This window comes from Budorcas taxicolor, chromosome 10, assembly GCF_023091745.1.
Source record: "Budorcas taxicolor isolate Tak-1 chromosome 10, Takin1.1, whole genome shotgun sequence".
Lineage (NCBI taxonomy): Eukaryota > Metazoa > Chordata > Mammalia > Artiodactyla > Bovidae > Budorcas > Budorcas taxicolor.
In genome coordinates, this window is record NC_068919.1 from 12,658,441 (window position 1) to 12,676,794 (window position 18,354).

The 18,354-nt window shown below is 39.7% G+C and overlaps 1 protein-coding gene across 1 annotated transcript in view; it reads right to left on the reverse strand.

Annotated features, from left to right (window-relative positions):
- Positions 1–17,624, reverse strand: part of INTS14 (integrator complex subunit 14) — a 32,201-nt gene extending 14,577 nt beyond the window's left edge. The window contains exons 1-8 of the mRNA XM_052646742.1: positions 17,420–17,624; positions 13,393–13,672; positions 11,945–12,052; positions 8,251–8,406; positions 6,928–7,046; positions 6,343–6,485; positions 3,051–3,143; positions 1,144–1,288 (exon numbers count right to left, since the gene is read on the reverse strand). Coding sequence (XP_052502702.1) covers positions 1,144–1,288; positions 3,051–3,143; positions 6,343–6,485; positions 6,928–7,046; positions 8,251–8,406; positions 11,945–12,052; positions 13,393–13,614 — 986 coding nt within the window. The 5' untranslated portion in view covers positions 13,615–13,672; positions 17,420–17,624. The remainder of the gene's footprint in view (positions 1–1,143; positions 1,289–3,050; positions 3,144–6,342; positions 6,486–6,927; positions 7,047–8,250; positions 8,407–11,944; positions 12,053–13,392; positions 13,673–17,419) is intronic.
- Positions 17,625–18,354: the final 730 nt, after the last annotated feature.

Genomic DNA, 18,354 nt, shown 5'->3' on the forward strand with positions numbered 1-18,354 from the left:
ACATGGATAAAAATCCTGACTCTTTCATTCAATATCTGTGTGACCTTGAGCAAGTACCATGACTTTGCTCTCTAAGTCTGTTTCCTCGTCTAAGGCAACAGGGGGTAATACTGATACCTCTTGGATAGTGTTATGAGGGATTAAATGAGTTAACATATGTAAAGTGCCTAGAGGAGTATCTGGCACATGGTAAAATGTTCAGTATTATCAGCATCTTTTTTCATTTTATAGCTGAGAAGTCTGTGCATACTGTCTAAGATCCTAAAACAAGTTGGCAGCATTGCTTTAACTGCCTCCAAGTTTCCTAGACAGGACAGAAAAGAGGAAAACTGAGAAGAGATATAATATAAAGGCAATATAAAGATCTACTGTACAGCACAGGGAACTCTGCTCAATGTTACACGGCAGCCTGGATGGGAGTGGAGTTTGGGGGAGAGTGGTGGTGCTGCTGCTGCTGCTAAGTCGCTTCAGTCATGTCCGACTGGTTCTCCAGGCAAGAACACTGGAGTGGGTTGCCATTTCCTTCTCCAGTGCATGAAAGTGAAAGGTGAAAGTGAAGTCGCTCAGTCGTGTCCGACTCTTAGCAACCCCATGGACTGCAGCCTACCAGGCTCCTCTGTCCATAGGATTTTCCAGGCAAGAGTACTGGAGTGGGGTGCCATTGCCTTCTCCTGGGGGAGAGTGGATACATGTATTTGTACGGTTGAGTTCCTCTGCTGTTCACCTGAACCTATCACAACATTGTTAATCAGCTTACTCCAATACAAAATAAAAAGTAAAAAAAAAAAAAAGAAATCAATGTAAAAAATACTTTATTCGGGAGGTGACATATGTATACACCTATAAGTGATTCATGTGGATGAATTATCCTCCAATTAAAAATAAATAAATTTAAAACAGGAAATAAAAAATGCTCATCATCTAAAAAATATAAAGGCAATATAATTAGAAGACTCACTCTGTACTTATTCTAGTGGATGCTTTAAAGAGAAGTATAGATGGTGACAGTAGGTGGGAAGGATATGGCAGGAAGAGAAAAAGAGTGATGAGATCCTTTCTATTCTTTCAGAAAAATCTGGGAAATACTTCCCTTTGTAAATTGATTCTCCCTTTAACTCAACAAACAGTAAAAAAGTTTCTTACCCTAACTGAACTATCGCCACCATTCCTTCCACTTTTAGGCTGCCATGAAGCAGGACACAAAAGTTGGGTATCTTGCCAGCAATCTGATTGGCTGAATTTTCATCTTCATTGTCATCAGTTATACCAGTACCCACCTCATCACCTTCTGTGAAAAGAGAGAAAACCAGTCAGACTGATATTAGCTAGAAAAGCCCCAAGCTCCAATTGCACTCTTGGCTGCTTCTAACCTTGGAAGGAGAGTACACAGAATTATAAAGGAATATTATAACAAGGAAGAAAAACTCATATTCTGGTTTTCCTATGTCCATATAAAATTCAGTTTTCACATATTATATGAATTCCATTTATAGGAAACATCCAGAATAAGCAAATCTATACAGATAGAAAGGATATCAGTGGTTACCTGAAGCTAAGAGAGATGGAAGGTTAGGGATTGACAGCTAAAAGGTTTCTTTTTGAGGTAGTGAAAATTCTAAAATTCTGATTCAAAAACTGTGGTTATGGTTGCATAACTCTGTAAATACACTAAATACTCCTGAATTGTACACTTTAAATGAGTGAAGTATTTGGTATATGAATTATATTTCAGCAAAACTGTTACACAAAAAATCAGTTTTCCATAGTTTCTACTAGAATACTAAGCTAGATGCTCTCTGGGAATTTTAGGCACCACTGAAACAGAAACAGAGGTTCAGAGATGTCAAGAGTGTTCTCAACTGACAGCCTTCAGGCAGCAAGTGGATGGGACACCCCAAAGAGCAGGGACTACTCCACAAGCTTCTTGACTCGCTTCTCCAACTCCAGCTTCTCTCATACACTCTGCCGACAGATGAATGCATCTTCCTTCAGGTAACTTCCTTCTGGAACCATCCGTTTACTCAAGCTGATTCAAAGACTTTCTAATTCAATAGGAAGACTCTGCCTGGCTTGATATTCAACAGCCCTTACAACATGGCTCCATTTTACCTTCCCATACTTTTCTTTCCACTGTTCTCCCCCATGAACTCTTTATTTTGCCCACTTTCTTTCCTGGCAATTTATATGGGTGTGCAAAATCCCCACAAGACCTTAGAAATAAGGGAAACCTGGTTGTTATCAATATCAAGAACAATAAGCTAAAGTATGAACACAGTGATCACAACCAGTCATCTATGAGAACATATCGAAGATTTGGTCCATGTGATGGACGACTGTGGAATACCCAAAACTCCAACTGAAATGACCGTGAGTAAATGGAATGTGATCGTAACTCAGTAGGGGGAAACCTGATTGACTGTATACATTTCTTGGAGAAAGCTGGTGAACATAAAGGAGATGGTCAGCCTAAAACAGGAAAAGGAGAAGTTTAAAGTGCTAGGGACTAACATTCTCCAGAGAGATGCTGAATTCAGGAGCTGTAGCTATAGTTGCTGGAGAAGTATATTCTGAAGTAATGTGGCCTCACAAGGGCCTGGATTCATTCATTCATTCAACAGTATTTACTGAGTATGTGCTGTGTGCTAAGCGCCAGTAGAGAACAGGTGCAGTCTCTCCTGTTATAAAGCTACATTCCACATTCATCAGGCAACCTTCTAAGAGCGACTTTGGTTTCCCCAGCATGATCCCACAGGGAAAGACAGAGCCCAAGATGAGGAACTAAGCAAGCATTCTCATCTCTAGAGAGGACTTCCACTGTAGCTTAACAAAGCAGCACATGGTAACTATGTGTCAAGTGCTTTCCAGTTACAAAGCAGCAGAATTCGTTTTTAATATATTAGGCAACATTCCATTTTTTAAAAAATCCAACCTAGTAAATACTCCTTTCCCCCAAAGTCTTTAAAATGGGCTATTCTACTATCTAACATTTAAGAATAACTTTAGATAATAAGATACTTCATATCTATCACTGGAAGAAGAAGAGAACTCACCTTTGTTAAGTGCTATAGGTAGGACCAGATGTCTGGACAGAACTGGAGGACTTGAAATATCTGCTATATCAATAAATCCCACTATTTCCAAATCTGAAAAGAAGGAATCAACATAGAATTAATTTGTTACAAACAATAAATGTTGGAGATGATGTGGAAAGAAGGAAACCCTCCTACATTGTTGGTGGGAATGTAAATTGGTACAGCCAATACTGTTCTCTATGGAGAACAGTATGGAAGTTCCTTAAAAACTAAAAATAGAGCTACCACATGACCCAGAGACCCTAATCCTGGGCATATATTTGGAGAAAACCACAATTTGAAAGGTTGCATGCACCCTGATGTTCAGTGCAGCACTACTTAGCCAGGACATGGAAATGTCCATTGACAGAGGAAGGGATAAAGAAGATGTGATACCAAAATGCAATGGAATATCACTCAGCCATAAAAAGGAGTGGAATAACGCCATCTGTAGCAATATGGATGGACCTAGAGACTGTTACACAGAGTGAAGTAAGTCAGAAAGAGAAAGACAAGTATCATATAATGTTGCTCATATGCGGAATCTAGAAAAATGTCATCGATGAACTTACTTGCAAGCAGAAATGGAATCACAGATGTACAAAACAAACTTATGGTTACCAAAGGGGGAATTGGTGGTGGGACGACTGGGAGACTGGGATTGATATATACCTACATTGAAACTGTACACAAAACAGATCACTAATGAGAAGCTACTGTATAGCACAGGGAACTCTACTCAATGCTCTGTGGTGACCTAAATGGAAAGGAAATCTAAAACAGAGGGGTGTTTATATATATTTTATATATACATATATATCTGTATATATCTGATTCACTTTGCTGTACAGCAGAAACCCACCCAACATTGTAAAGCAATTATACGCCAATAAAAACTAGTTCATCTTATGGGAAAGTACATTATTTTCTATGTACTGGATTTCATAAACACTGTGTTTAGTTGGGGAATTCAAATATGTGATGACTAGGAAGGTTATTAGAAGTCTTTCTGAATGACTCTAGCACTTTGCATTTCAAGTAACTAAGAAAATAAACTAATAAAATTGAGAGAAAGAAATACATTTTCTACAAAACCAGGATTGCAGTCTATATATGACAATGATTTCTTTGCTTTATAGAAACTGTATTAAAGACCAAAAGTATTTTTTGAAAATTTAAAATTAGTTAAAAAAAAAAAAAAAAGTTGAAACCCAAAGTACACTCTAAAAGTTTCTCTCTGATTATATAGATATTAGTATGACTGCTGCTGCTGCTAAGTCACTTCAGTCGTGTCCGACTCTGTGCGACCCCAGAGACGGCAGCCTGCCAGGCTCTGCCGTCCCTGGGATTCTCCAGGCAAGAACACTGGTGTGGGTTGCCATTTCCTTCTCCAATGCATGAAAGTGAAAAGTGAAAGTGAAGTCGCTCAGTCGTGTCCGACCCTTAGTGACCCCATGGACTGCAGCCTACCAGGCTCCTCCGTCCATGGGATTTCCCAGGCAAGAGTACTGGAGTGGGGTGACATCGCCTTCTCCGATAGATATTAGTATAAAAACTTAGAAAACACTAAAAACTGTAAAGAAGAAAAACAAAGTCATTCATTATTATATCATTGGAAGAAGCCTTCATATTTTACTCATTCTCAAAAAATTTTTTAAAAAAGTCAGGATCATGGTGAGTCCATACTTCTTATATTGAATAATCAGAAAATCTGATTCTCTGGACTTTTGGTGTCATTACCTTCTTTAGCTGATTAACAAATGAATTAGCATAAGCAGTTATATATATTTTTTCATTTGAGTAGAAAAAGGCCTATGTTTTAAAGTGGTTTAAATATAAGCTTTAACAAAAATCCTGGACTAAAGTTTATATAACGTAGTCCATTCAATAAAAACCAATTATCCTTATTTTCTTAGTGACTTAAAATGCAAAGTATTAGAGCCATTCAGAGAAATTTCCAATAACCTTCTTAGTCATTGTATTTGATTTCCCTACCTAAACACTGCTTATGAAATCTGATACATAGAAAGTAAAGTGCTTCTTGAAAGAAAAGATCTATTCAAAGTTACTCATCAAAAAAAAGATGGGAGTCTAACTAGTTTGAAGGCAACAAAACATTTGGCACATTGCTATCTAGTTGCAAAGAAAGAGATGGATGCCCTACTTTCAGACAGCCGGGTACAGAAAATAAAGGCCCAGAAAATAGAAGAGTTTGTGCACAGCCTTTCCCTCAAAAACTCCTTAAAATCTCTACATTTAAGAATGAAATGAATCTCCAGTTGTATTTAATCATTTGGTGACTGAACAGCTACCTGGTGAATGTCTACTGAGCATGAGACAGTATGCCAGGCGCAGAGGGAGATATGGTGGCTAAAATAGTTGATGGTTCAACATGTTCCCACCACTCAAGAAGTCCACCTGCCAATATCAGACAATTCTCTTCTCTACCACCCTAGTTACTTTAGATTCTTGGCTTTGCCAATCTAACCTAAGTATAGCACCGGCAAAATGAGCCAGGTAGAAGTCATATACTTTGCTTTCTTTTAGACATAATACAAGCAGCAGGATTACAGGGGTACAGTATATCAGAGCTGAGACCTGAGAGACTCCACTCACCCAGCCAATAAGAACTAGAGGAAGTGACTTGTCCAGGGTCACAGAGGAAGACTCACACAGATAAGCCTAAAAGCTAGCTCTTCATACATGACCTTAATAATGATGCTAGTCAGCCTCTGGTGGCTCAGAGGTTAAAGCATCTGCCTCCAATGTGGGAGACCCAGGTTCGATCCCTGGGTCGGGAAGATCCCCTTGGAGAAGGAAATGGCAACCCACTCCAGTATTCTTGCCTGGAGAATCCCATGGACGGAGGAGCCTGGTAGGCTATAGTCCATGGGGTTGCAAAGAGTCAGACATGACTGAGCGACTTCACTTTCAAGCTTCTACAAAGCTTTCCATGCTTCTCTCCACGCCTTTCAAGTCAGTCTTACTATCTCTATTAAAGAACCACCTCAAGGATTTCAATCCTAGTGAATTTGGCTCTGATTTCCAATCTCTAGTGGTTATAATCATCTAGGACTGGAGATTAATTCATGACGTCCCCATGGAAGACCACTCATCTGCCAACCCTTAGGCAATGCATCCTCCCATCCAAAGTATACTGAGTATATATTTCTCTACAGACCTCCTGGAGAGAGGAGAAGAAAATCAGAAGTTAGAAGAAAGTAAGGATAACAGAAGAACTAGGGAGGAAGTTTAAAAAAAAAAAAGTTACCTGTATTAATGACTTTAGGGATAGGATCAATTTCCTCATCTATTACAAAAGGTTCTGGCCTGGGGAAGACTTGCACGTCAGCAGTTAGGTGGCCGCACTTGAGAACAGCGTGGAAAGGCGTATATGCCAGATCTATCAGCTTTCTAGAATATGATGATGATTTGTTATAGGAAGAGTAGTGTGACACACATACTTTTTTCCAAGTAAATTTTTTAAAGATGTTAACTTTGTTTTCCCTTCAAGTTTATTCCAAAGCTATGATCTGACTATTCGTGAAACAGAACAAAATCTGATATTTTTGGTGAGGAGATTTCAGTTTTGAAAAGCCCAAAAGCAAGTTCATCTTTGAAATTGCTGTCAATGTAAGGAAGTCGGTACCTATAGGCATTATAGATTTAGATATGCTTAATTTAAAAGGGAGTAAACTTTTGCAAGTCACTACTATCAGTCATAGTATCTGAAAAAATGTGCAACTTGGGAAAATGAAATGACACAATTAGAAATAGTAAACGAGATATTATTGTTTGCTATCAAATTATAATAATAGATTGTAAGAAGGCAAAAAAGTTCAATGTGTATACTCACCCAAACATAGACTGTACATTTTTCAAGCACAGGGGACCATCAATAGTAAAAATCTGCCCTTCACCATTGTTTAAATCTATAAGACGTTCAAGGCAATCCAAGGAATCAGTGCTCTGAAGCTAGAAAGCAAAACAACCCTTTTAAAGTGGCATAAAATGAGACATTATTATCAACACACCAAGGTCACATAAGGGAGATGATTTTTTTTTTTACTCAATGTGAGAAGGAAAACAAGTTTGACTCAAAATTACCAAAAAGCAATGTTATAGAAAATTATACCAGTAGAGCTATTTCATTTCAAGTAGCTTTGCAATGATTCAGAGGTGACTGCAGCTAGTATTCACAGACCAGCTTCCATTCCAAATATTTCTAACATCTTTTAGTAAAAGCCATCATTATCTACATTTTACAGATAGAAAAACTGAGATGAAGAAAAATTAAATAACTTTCCAAACTAAATGGGAAAACCAGGAAGTGGAGTTTAATAAAACATTCATCAGAATAATGTTACTTTACAAAAAAAAAGCATACTTGTCCACATTCCTAGCTTAATGGATGTTAAGAATTCCTAACTGAGGGAAACAATGAATCCCAAAAAGAACATTTTGACTCTTCAGCATGCGAAGGATCTTTGTGGGAAGTAGGATGGATAACAACTCCTGCTATGTCTCTTGAGATGGGGCAACACTGTGCTTTCAGAGAGCATTTGGGACAGAAAGTCTTTTCAAATATAATTAGTAATCAGTCTCAGCTGAAACAATGCAGGTCGATGTGATAGTACAGGCATACCTCATTTATTGAGCTTCGCAGATACTGCCTTTTTTTTTTAAACAAATTGAAGGTTTGTGGCAAACCGGTGTCAAGTTATTTTATTGGCCCCATCCTTCCAACAGCATTTACTCACTTTGTCTCTATGTCACATTCTGGTAATTCTCCCAATATTTCAAACCCTCCACAAGCAAAAAGATTACAACTCGCTGAAGGCTCAGATGATAGTTAGCATTCTTTGGCAATAAAATATTTTTAAAATAAAGTATGTAGATTTTTTTTTAGACTTAATGCTATTGTACACTTGACAGATTACAATAAAGTATAAACAGAACTTTTATATGCACTGGGAAAACAAGAAATTAATGCAAATTGCTTTATTGTGATTCCCGCTTCAATGCAATTCCCACTTCGTGGTGGTGGTCTGGAACATCCTGCAATATCTCTGAGGCATGCCTGTATACGTAATGCAATATTAGTGGAATGCATTAAAAATTAAACTGAGTCCCAAAACATATCTAATCAAACTAAAAAGAACTTAGTACAAAGCATTACCTCCTCCAGATTCGCCATGCACATGATGTACAACTTAGATGGAAAAGGAAAAGGTAGCGGAAACCTGTTGCTCTCACTGCGTTGGTTGTGAGTAGCCAAGGAGTGCCGCAGAGACCCTCTACCGATGCCAAGACAGCCATCTGTCACCAGAACAACCTGTTTGCAAAGAGTGAGAGGAGCTTTGTCCATGAAATAACATATTTATTTAAGGCAGTCTCATTCGGCAATGTTTGCATTTCTCCCGAATTACATTTGCACTGAAAAATGTACCTCTGCAGGGATACAAGCAAAGATGTGAATAAATCTCAATAACATTTTGTCAAGTGAAAGATGACAGACACATTGTATGATTCTATACATATATATATGTGAAGTTCTAGAACAGGTAAAACAAAACTAAGATAAATCAAATAGGGAATGTAGGGAGATACTGGGTAGGAAGGGGCATGAGGAAACTGTAGGCTAATGGAAATGTTCTATAGCTTAACTGGAACAGCAGTTACATAGGTGTATACATTTGTTAAAAATCAATAAACTGTACACTTAAGATCTACGCATTTTACTGTATTTTACCTAGTCAAACCTTTAAAGAAAAGCACCTATCTGTGAACACTTAAAAAAAGGACAAAACCACTCATAACCAATTCTTACTTAACTGTATTAAAACTAGACTCCTACTTCTCAGACGAGGAGTTGGCACCTAAGGCGCTGCTGTCAAAAATGGCATAAGGATTTACGTGTGTCCCTAGGAGGTATCAGCACAGAGGTCTGAAGACTGATTCAGGATACTTTATTTTCAAAGACGACAAACTTTATCTACCCCTGGTCAACTAAAATGACAACTCCTTTAAACATGTATTTATTTACCATATATAGACATGACTTTTAAAATGCACTATTTAAAAACTATCTATTTATTGGCTGTGCTGGGTCTTTGTTGCTGTGCGGGCTTTCTCTAGTTGTGGTGAGCAGGGGCTTCTCTTGTTGCAGAGCACAGGTTCTAGGTGTGAGTGCTTCAGTAGTTGCGGCACATGGGTCTGGTTGCTCAATGGCACGTGGGATGTTCCCAGACCAGGGATTGAACCTGCGTCCCCTGCACTGGCAGGCGAATTCTTATCCACTGTACTACCAGTGTGTATGTGCGCTCAGTTGTGTTAGACTCTTGTGACCCCATGGACTGTAACGTGCCAGGTTCCTCTGTCCATGCAATTTTCCAGGCAAGAACACTGGAGTGGGTTGCCATTCCCTCTTCCAGGGGATCTTTCAAACCTAGGGATTGAACCCACATCTCTTATGTCTCCTACACTGGCAGGTGGATTCTTCACCAACTGCACCACCTGGGAAGTCCTGAAATGCATTCTTAATCAACCTATAATGTTTAAAAGACTTCAAAACATACTAACAATAGAGGTTAGTTACAGATCATTTTCATTTTTCTCATTGCTTCCAAGTGATCCTGTGCAGGGTGGACTTCGCAAGCAATCCAGAGGAGGATTATTTTTGCTCCCTAACCTAGTCTAGTAACTTGACAATAACAGGCCAGTAAGGCAGTATTAGGTGGTTGTACCATGTGAAATGCCAAGATTCACATGTGCACACACGTGTATTCACTTATGTCTGACTCTTTATGACACCAAAGACTGTGGCCTGCCAAGCTCCCCTGTCCATGGGATTCTCCAGGCAAGAATACTGAAGTGAGTTGCCATTTTCTCCTCCAGGGGATCTTCCCCACCCAGGGATCGAACCCAGGTCTTCTTCATTGGCAGGAGGATTCTTTACCACCTGGAAAGCAGGTCAAGACTGGCACTTACTTCTAAAGCCCAAGAATGCTTATTAGAGGTCCCCTGGAGAGATGTCATCTCTTGGGAAGGCAGGCAAGGCATATCCCTCTTCCAGGTACCAACAGCTGCTATCTAATGATTTACTTCTGCCACTAGCCTTTTCAGATGCTATGTGATAGTGAAATATTTTTTGTAATGTCCAAATGAAACAGATTTACTCAGCTAATGAAGACATAGTCCAGCTTTCTAAAAAACTGGCTAAAAATATTCCATATTAAAACAAATCCATCTGATAGTAACTGATTATAAAAACAATCACTAATAACTTCCACTGTGTTTTGGACCTGGTTCACCCCAAAACCCACCAAGCAAGTCTAAGTGGATCCAGACCCAGCTCCTTGCCCTCAGGGTACAGTGTATCTCAAATTCAGATTCTTCCTTTTTGCAAAGGAAGAAGAAAACATTAAAAGGCACAAGTCTGCATGGTGCACAAGGTCTGGCTCTTACATACTTTCTGAGTTTCTTCAAACACTGAAGAAGTAGTAAATGAAACTGTGTTATCTGCTAGCTTTCTGTTTGGAGGGTATTAACAACAAAACTTTACTTTTCATTATAGTTAGGAAATTAGATAGTCTGTAATGTACCAAATAATGTTTATGAAGTAAGGTGCCAAAGATTTTAGTTTCTGAAAAGAAATAAAACGTATTTTTTAGCAAGTGTCCACTAAAGTGATCTGATTTTTAACCTTACTGTAGTAGCTCAGGGTCTTCACCAACTCACGACTTCATACTCTATCAATAGGATGGTTTTACGGTAAGAAAAGAGAAAAAAGCTTAAGAAAAAACAAAGCTGGGTTTACTGAGATACAATTTACATGCAATAAAACTCACCCTTATCTGTATATAGTTCTATAAGTTCCAACAAGTGCATTCAGCGATGTAACCACTTTTACAATCAAGATACAGAACAGTTCCATCGCTTCTCATATTCCTTCATGCTTTACTTAGGTCAACCCCTAATCTTTCCAATTGTGGATTCGGGTAGATTGTAGATTGTAGGCAGCTACAATCTTATATTTATTTAAAAACCAAATATCACTGATGCTACTGACACTACTGAGGAATTCTGTATTTGACCCTATAGTAAAAAATCATATACTATGGTCCACTGACTATTTCTATATGCAAAGTTTACTGGAACAGAGCCACACTCATTTATTTACTTAATATCTATGGCTGTTTCTATGCTACAACAGAGCTGAGGAGCTGCCACAGACCTGCAAAGGCTAAAACACAGAAAGTTTCCTGACTCCTGTTGTAGACTATTATGATTTTCCCTGTAGCAACTTTACTGTTTTCTTCTTTAAAATAAACCACTTCTCAAAGTACCTCTTTATGGCAAACGCTCAATTGCTACAAGTCTGCTCTGATTTGATGCTAATGTAGACCTATTGTGGACTCGAAGGAAAGGGCAACCGATCCTATGACATTGATACACCTCACTTTTTAGACGAGTCAATAGTTGAGAAGGTTAAAAGTGTGCTGAATAAATGCTACACTGGAATAACGCAGACAGACTATATTGTACAGATGTTTACAATTCTATCGCTCTGAATTATAATCATCCCTTTCAGAGAGTGTTCTAAAATTCCAGTGTGAGCCTCTGTATTTTATACAAATAATACCAGCTTTCAATAAGTCAATTTACTTGGAAGATGCTTTCCTTAACACATAATTGTGCTGCTTTCTGAGTATACTGGTGTTGATTTGGTGTCTTCTTTTAAAAGATACCAATGGCATATGAGATAGTTTGTGGGAATTACAATGCATGCTGTGTTAGAGCCTGAAGAAAACTGAAGCACTCAGTGGTTAATGCTTTTAACTTAGGGCAAAGAAAAAGAATTAATCTTTTACCTGACAAGGAATTGCACCACCCCATTCTTGCTGAACGATATTGCAAACACCAACTAACGCAGACTCCAAGCAGGTTTTATCATAATCATCCATATTACTTAGTGCTTCCTGATTGAATGAAAGATAAAATTTTTCATTATTCTTTATTGTTTTCATTTGTTACTAGAAAAAAACATAAACTGTTCAAAGCATGAATGTCACACAGGGGACCTTGCATTTCCGAGAGCCCGAAGTACACTTTCTTAAAGAAAATTGGTAAAACAGACTTCTTCAACTGTAAAGGGTGATAAAAAAGAGCTTCCCTTTATTTTGTTCTCTCATTGGGTGAGACTGAATAGCCCATCAAGTTTGTATTTTTCTGAATGATCTTGACAGAATAGTTAAAATGAAAAATGTTTAAGCACATCCACAAAAATAATGCAAAATTTACTGAATACTATCACCACCTTAGGCATTTTACATGAATTTAATCATGATAACATCCTGTAAGGTGTAGATGATTAACCTATTTTTAAAGTAAGGAAACTAAGGTACAAAATGATTAGGTAATTTTGGTCTTATGCCCAAGTGGCAGAATCTAGATTTGAACCCAGTCAGTCAGACTCTAAGACTCCTGGTTTTAATCATCACTCTGCACTATCTATATAGCAATTCTTTACATTTCAAACTACTAAACATCCAAGGTCCTTAGTTTGCTTACTTATAAGAAATCTGGTGCAATTAAAAAAAAAACAACTTTGAGTCACTTTTTAAAAAAGTGAGATAATAAGTGATTTAACAAAATTTTATTACTTATATTTAAAAAGCAAACTACACTGATCCTGAATTTCTAAACTGCCTAGCAATTATTAAATTGTTCATTTTAATTTCACAAACACTGACTGCTGTTCCCTATCTGCAAGGAACTGCGCAAGGCATTGTTGGAAATATTAATAATTTAGAGATACTGCCAGAAAGTAAATTCTTTGGCATATCATAGACAAACCTTTGGAAGATAACACTGGTCAATCAGTTTTAAAATGAGGATTTCTTGGCATCTGTAAATCAAAGGCTATTTGTTGGGGAGGAAATATACTCCTGAATTACTCTAGAATGAAGGCTTTTGTAAGGAAGGGCTATTTTTCAGCTCAAGTTTATAGAAAAGTAGAAAATAGTAGTGTTGAACCTAAAGATCCCGAAACTTAGGGAACAATTCTCCCACAAAGAATTTCAGAAAAGCAAGAGAGGTGGCTACGGCAACAACTCACAGCTCTAACTCAGAGCTCTACCAAAGGCTGATTATAACCTACTGGTTATAATCCTTGTTTTATAGTTATATTCAGAATAGTATACTCAGAGACTTATCATTAAGCAATTCCAGTTATAAATATTCAGTGCAGTATGATAACACTGCTTTCCTTCCTATAAATTTGGGCCCTGTACATACAATAACTCATTCCTTTTAGTACCTGTAGGGTGTTATAATCTCTTGTGAAGGGAACCATCAACTCCCACAGGGATGAAAAAACCACCAGAGCTGTAAACTCAAGCTTGTAATTTGTGGCCATGTGCTCAAACAGCATTGTCAAACCATGGGCTGCCAGGTGCTTGCGCTGATATTCCTCGGACCCCTCGACAGACACAGGTCGGGTCATGGAAAGAGATACGTCCATTACCACCACTGTAGGCATGATGAAAGCGATCCCAGTATTCCCAATCCGAATGCAGACAGAAAGCTATAGAGAAATGCTGCAGAAAACAAACATGATTAGGTCTTTCATGTCATGGAAAAAAATGCGTTTTTTTCATCGCGCGCGTGTGTGTGTGTTATTTGCTCAGTCATGTCTGACTATTTGCAACTTTGTAGACCTGTCAGGCTCCTCTGTCCATGGAATTCTCCAGGCAATAATCTGGAGTGGGTTGCCATTCCCTTCTCCAGGGGATCTTCCCAATACAGGGATCGAACCTGGGTCTCCGATGTTGCAGGCAGATTCTTTACTTTTCATCATAATTTTAACCAAACTTGCTAGAAATAAGTGAAGGCAAACCCCATCAAGTTGAGGTAAGGGCAAATCTGCAGGGCATCAGAGGGAAGCAAGCAGCTTTGCTGATCTAGGTCCTCTGTATGAGGACCACTCCCAGAATCACCCACTAAATGGCTATAAATCAAGGATCATCTTAAGTTACCTCTAGTAAAAATAAAATAAAACAAAATATTAAATTCAAGTAGCCCCTGAGTTGAAGATTTTCAAATGTCATACAACTTAAAATAACAAACATTCCTACATGACCTCTCCAACACTTAATTTACTAAACAACATTTCTAGAACATTTCTAGTTGTCTTGTGGTGTTTTTTGACAATCAACCATTTTTGGGGGCACCATCACTATCCTACTCAATACAGCAGTATTTGGGCAAGAGTTTGCTGAATTATCTCGTTGCTTGATGTCCTCATTAAAAAAACTGAATGCAAAATATACAGTGAAAGGGCTAGTAAAGTTATAGTCCAAACTAGACAAAGCAGGAAATCATTAAGCATGGCAGAAGCAACCAATTGCCTCAGCAGTACTCATTATAGACACATCAGCAACGGTGTTTTAAATATGAAGGAAAAGAACAAACTTAAAGAATATGTATGACAAGGGGCTTCCCTGGTGGTTCTAGTGTTAAAGAAGCCTCCTGCCAATGCAGGGGGACATAGGTTTGATCCCTGGTCTGGGAAGATTCCACATGCCCAGGGGTGACTAAGCCCAAGCACTGCAACTATTGAGCTGCAACTGCTGAGCCCACTGCAACTAGAGAAAGCCTGTGTACTGCAACAAAGACCCAGGACAGCCACAAATAAATAAAATAAATAATAATACAAAAGGATATGTATGACAGCTGGCATTATCTCATGAAACTGTGTGAAAGTCAAAATGGAAAAAGAGAAAACAAAAAGCTCTTTAAAATTATGAATTGAGAATCAGTATGAAGAAAACATTTCTGTACTCAGAAATAAAAAAGTTTACAGATATATAGACCTGCTCTTGCTGCTGCTATTCTATTATTAAGAAAACTATAGTCTAGTCACACAGTGAAATATCATATAGTTATAAATAAATGACACACATCAATATCAGAAGTATTTATATAAAGTATCAGCAACTGAGAAAAGCAGGTCATAGGACTATATGTATATACTGATTACAACTTCATAAAAATCATACTGCGTATATTCAATTACAGAAGTCTCAAGATGGACATAAATAAGTTAGAAATTTAATGTTCACTTAAGTTCTTTTTGGAACTTACTTCAAAACACTGCATGTTTTAGTACAGTGTCCAACTGCAAATATGTGATATTCTCAAATTCTATTTGTAAAAAGGCTGTTGGGAATTCAGGACATTAGGGGTCACAGAAACAATGTTATAAAGGGGGATCAGGGGCTCAGGTTAAGTAGGAAAAGCCTTTTTACCACATAATGGCCTAGATATGTTTCAAATACAGTAATGCCTCATGCATTCAACACAACTATAAACATTAATACTGCCCAGCACATTGCTGCCCTGATGTTTTAATTTACACTATCATTCTTCCAAGTGTGTGCTGCAAAACACTCTCCTGGACGGATGTTCCAAGACAAATGAGTTCAGATCTTACTAAAGACACTGACGGCTTCCCTGGTGGCTCAGTGGTAAAGAATGCACCTGCCAAAGTGGGAGACATGGGTGCAAGCTCTGGTCTGGGCAGATCCCACACAACACGGAGCAACTAAGCCCGTGTGCTACAACTATTGAGCCTGTGCCCTAAAGCCAGGAACCACAACTACTGAAGCCCGTGTGCCCCAGAGTCTTGCTCTGCAACAAGAGAAGCCACCACGATGAGAAGCCCTGGCACTGCAACAAAGAGGGGCTCCCACTTGCTGCAACTAGAAAAAAGCCCACACAGTAACAAAGACCTAGCACAGCCAAAAATAAACACAAAAGACACAGAAACTCTACAGCAAAGAATTCAGTTTAAGTTGCTAACTCTCTATTTCCCATTTAATCCTTCTCTGATCATCAGTTAAGGTCCCATGGAACAAGTATTATGTAGAACAAACCCAGAAACATTGCCTTTTACTCAAGGGACCTAGGCTGTTGTGTTTTGATGCCTCCTCTTCATAACCAATTTTTGGACCCTCAGTTTGCATTCTACTTGTCTCTGTAATCATCCTTCTTTTCAATTTTGGGCTTTTGGCGACTATGAGCTAGAAAGCCAGGTAATCCAGCTTGTTAAAACTGTGTCCAAAGTTAACAGGCTCAGAGAGTTTCTTCGAGAGTCAAATGCATGCACTGAGGCTTATCAACTTAGTACTATTTCATCTACTCATCTTCCCAGACCCTTTTTGGATCTCAGCTGTGTTGTTCAAAAAGTGAGGTTCTGTGCAATCCTGGTTCAACTACACTACATTAGACCACAAGCTCAACAGGAGCAGGGGCAGTGTGAGTTCTTGCCCATCAGTGTCTCTGAAGAACCTATCACATCAGAACCTCCCTGGTGGTCCAGTGGTTAAGACTCCCGGCTTCCATTGCAGGGGACGTGGGTTCTATCTCTGGGCCGGGAATTAAGATTCCACAGGCAGTGTGGCAAAAAAAAAGAGGAACAAAAGACTTTCCCACAATTGCCACATTGTATGTACTTGACAAAACTTGATAATTACTAGTGAACTACCTCTCAGCACCAGCTATAACATTAATTTTTGGCAAAACACATTACAATTTTTAACTCTGCACACCAGAAACACACTTCCTCCTCTCCTCCTTCACGCAGAGGTATCAGGAACTCCTAGGCCTCTGCCTACACAGAGTTTATCCACCTCCTATGGTATTCCCACTCAAGCATAGAGGCCTTTATGAAAGTTAATGAAAGTTGGGGGTGAGCAGTACTGACCTCATCTCTTAGGAGAATGAGAATCAGGGGACACAGATTTAGATCATATATAAGAAAGCGTTTCCATCCAGCTCATGAAATCTGCTGTAATGGGTGACCACAGTCTACAGTCTTGCCCTCTAGGAAGGCACCTCTGGAGCTGGCTCTTCCGACTGATGCGCGTGTGTCCACCCCCAAACATACCTCCTTAACAATAGCAGAGTCATAGGAAATCAATTCAGAACTCAGGTTGTAAGCACAGGAGTAAAAGACTGAAGTGAATATTCTTGAAGAATGGTTCACTCAAGCAGCCTAGGCCTGATTAAAAGGAAAAAAATCCCTCCCCACAAAGTCCAGTAATTCTGTGAAAACACGTTATGTCTCTCTTGGGTTGATTCTTACCTTTCACCCCACCCCCACACTTGTCATAAGTACTGTTTACAAACGATGCTTAAGACAACTGGTAGCCTTCTTTTCTCCAGAACAGTCTATTCTTGAGAAAAGCTCTTAGCCCCTTGATGTGGCCATCTCCATCAGCTACATATTTTTAATTCTTACCAGAAGGAGACAATTAGCTTATTCATAAAGAACTGATTCTTACCGCTCTTAAGGCGTGATTCCACTCGAATTTCTAGGGATCCACTAACCCACTCTTAAGTTTCTCTGTTGGCCTGGCATCCCTTGCCCGGTTGAGTCCCTCCACCTTTTTCAGTTAGAACTTCACCTCTCCAGTGCCAACCTGGAAATACAGAACTCCTGGATTTGGATCGCGTCTGCTTGGGGTTGTGTTTTTACCTTAAAAATCACTCAAAAATTTTTGAGATCTAGAAGTCTTTCTTATGAGAAGAGTAGGCGAAGGGGGCCTGGGGCAGGGGGCCGAAATGGTGTGCTTGTGCGGAGCTCCAGCGCCGCACAACGAAGAGAGGCGCAGAACTGGCACCCAGGCAGCAGAAAAGCCGGGCGTTGGCCCCGCGCTGTTCCCCGCCGCGGACCCCTTCTCCTGCAGCGCTAACAAACAATCAAAAGCAGCCTAGGCACCCCGGCCTCCTCCACGGACCCCGTGCCCATCACCGACCCAGTCCGTCCGCAAAAACTTTCCGCCCGCTCGCAGCAGCCGGAACTATAGGGCCGCGCGACGAAACGGAACTCAGCGCCCGGGATGCGCGAGGCGCTTGGGGCGGGGCTTTAAGGACTTTGTGGGCGGGGCGCTGATTCAGCGAGAAGCTACCGGCCTTGTCTTGCTCAGCGTCTCTCATCACAAAGATTTTGCAACTACCGCCACCGACCTCTCTCCCCAGAAGACCTCGACTTCGCCGGGCTCTGGGCTATGACCGCCTCTTCTCTCTTTCCCCGTTCCCGGGCTCTTCCTTTTTGTTTCTGGCCTTCTGCCCACCTGCCTCCCGTTGACGCATGGGCCTCAATTATCTGGGTAACCCCATGACCTGTTCACAATCTGTCTCCTCACTCACCTGGGCCCGTTGGTGCACCAGCTTGACCCTCACTGGTATTTGCCCCTCTTCCCCGTCCCTCTTCAGA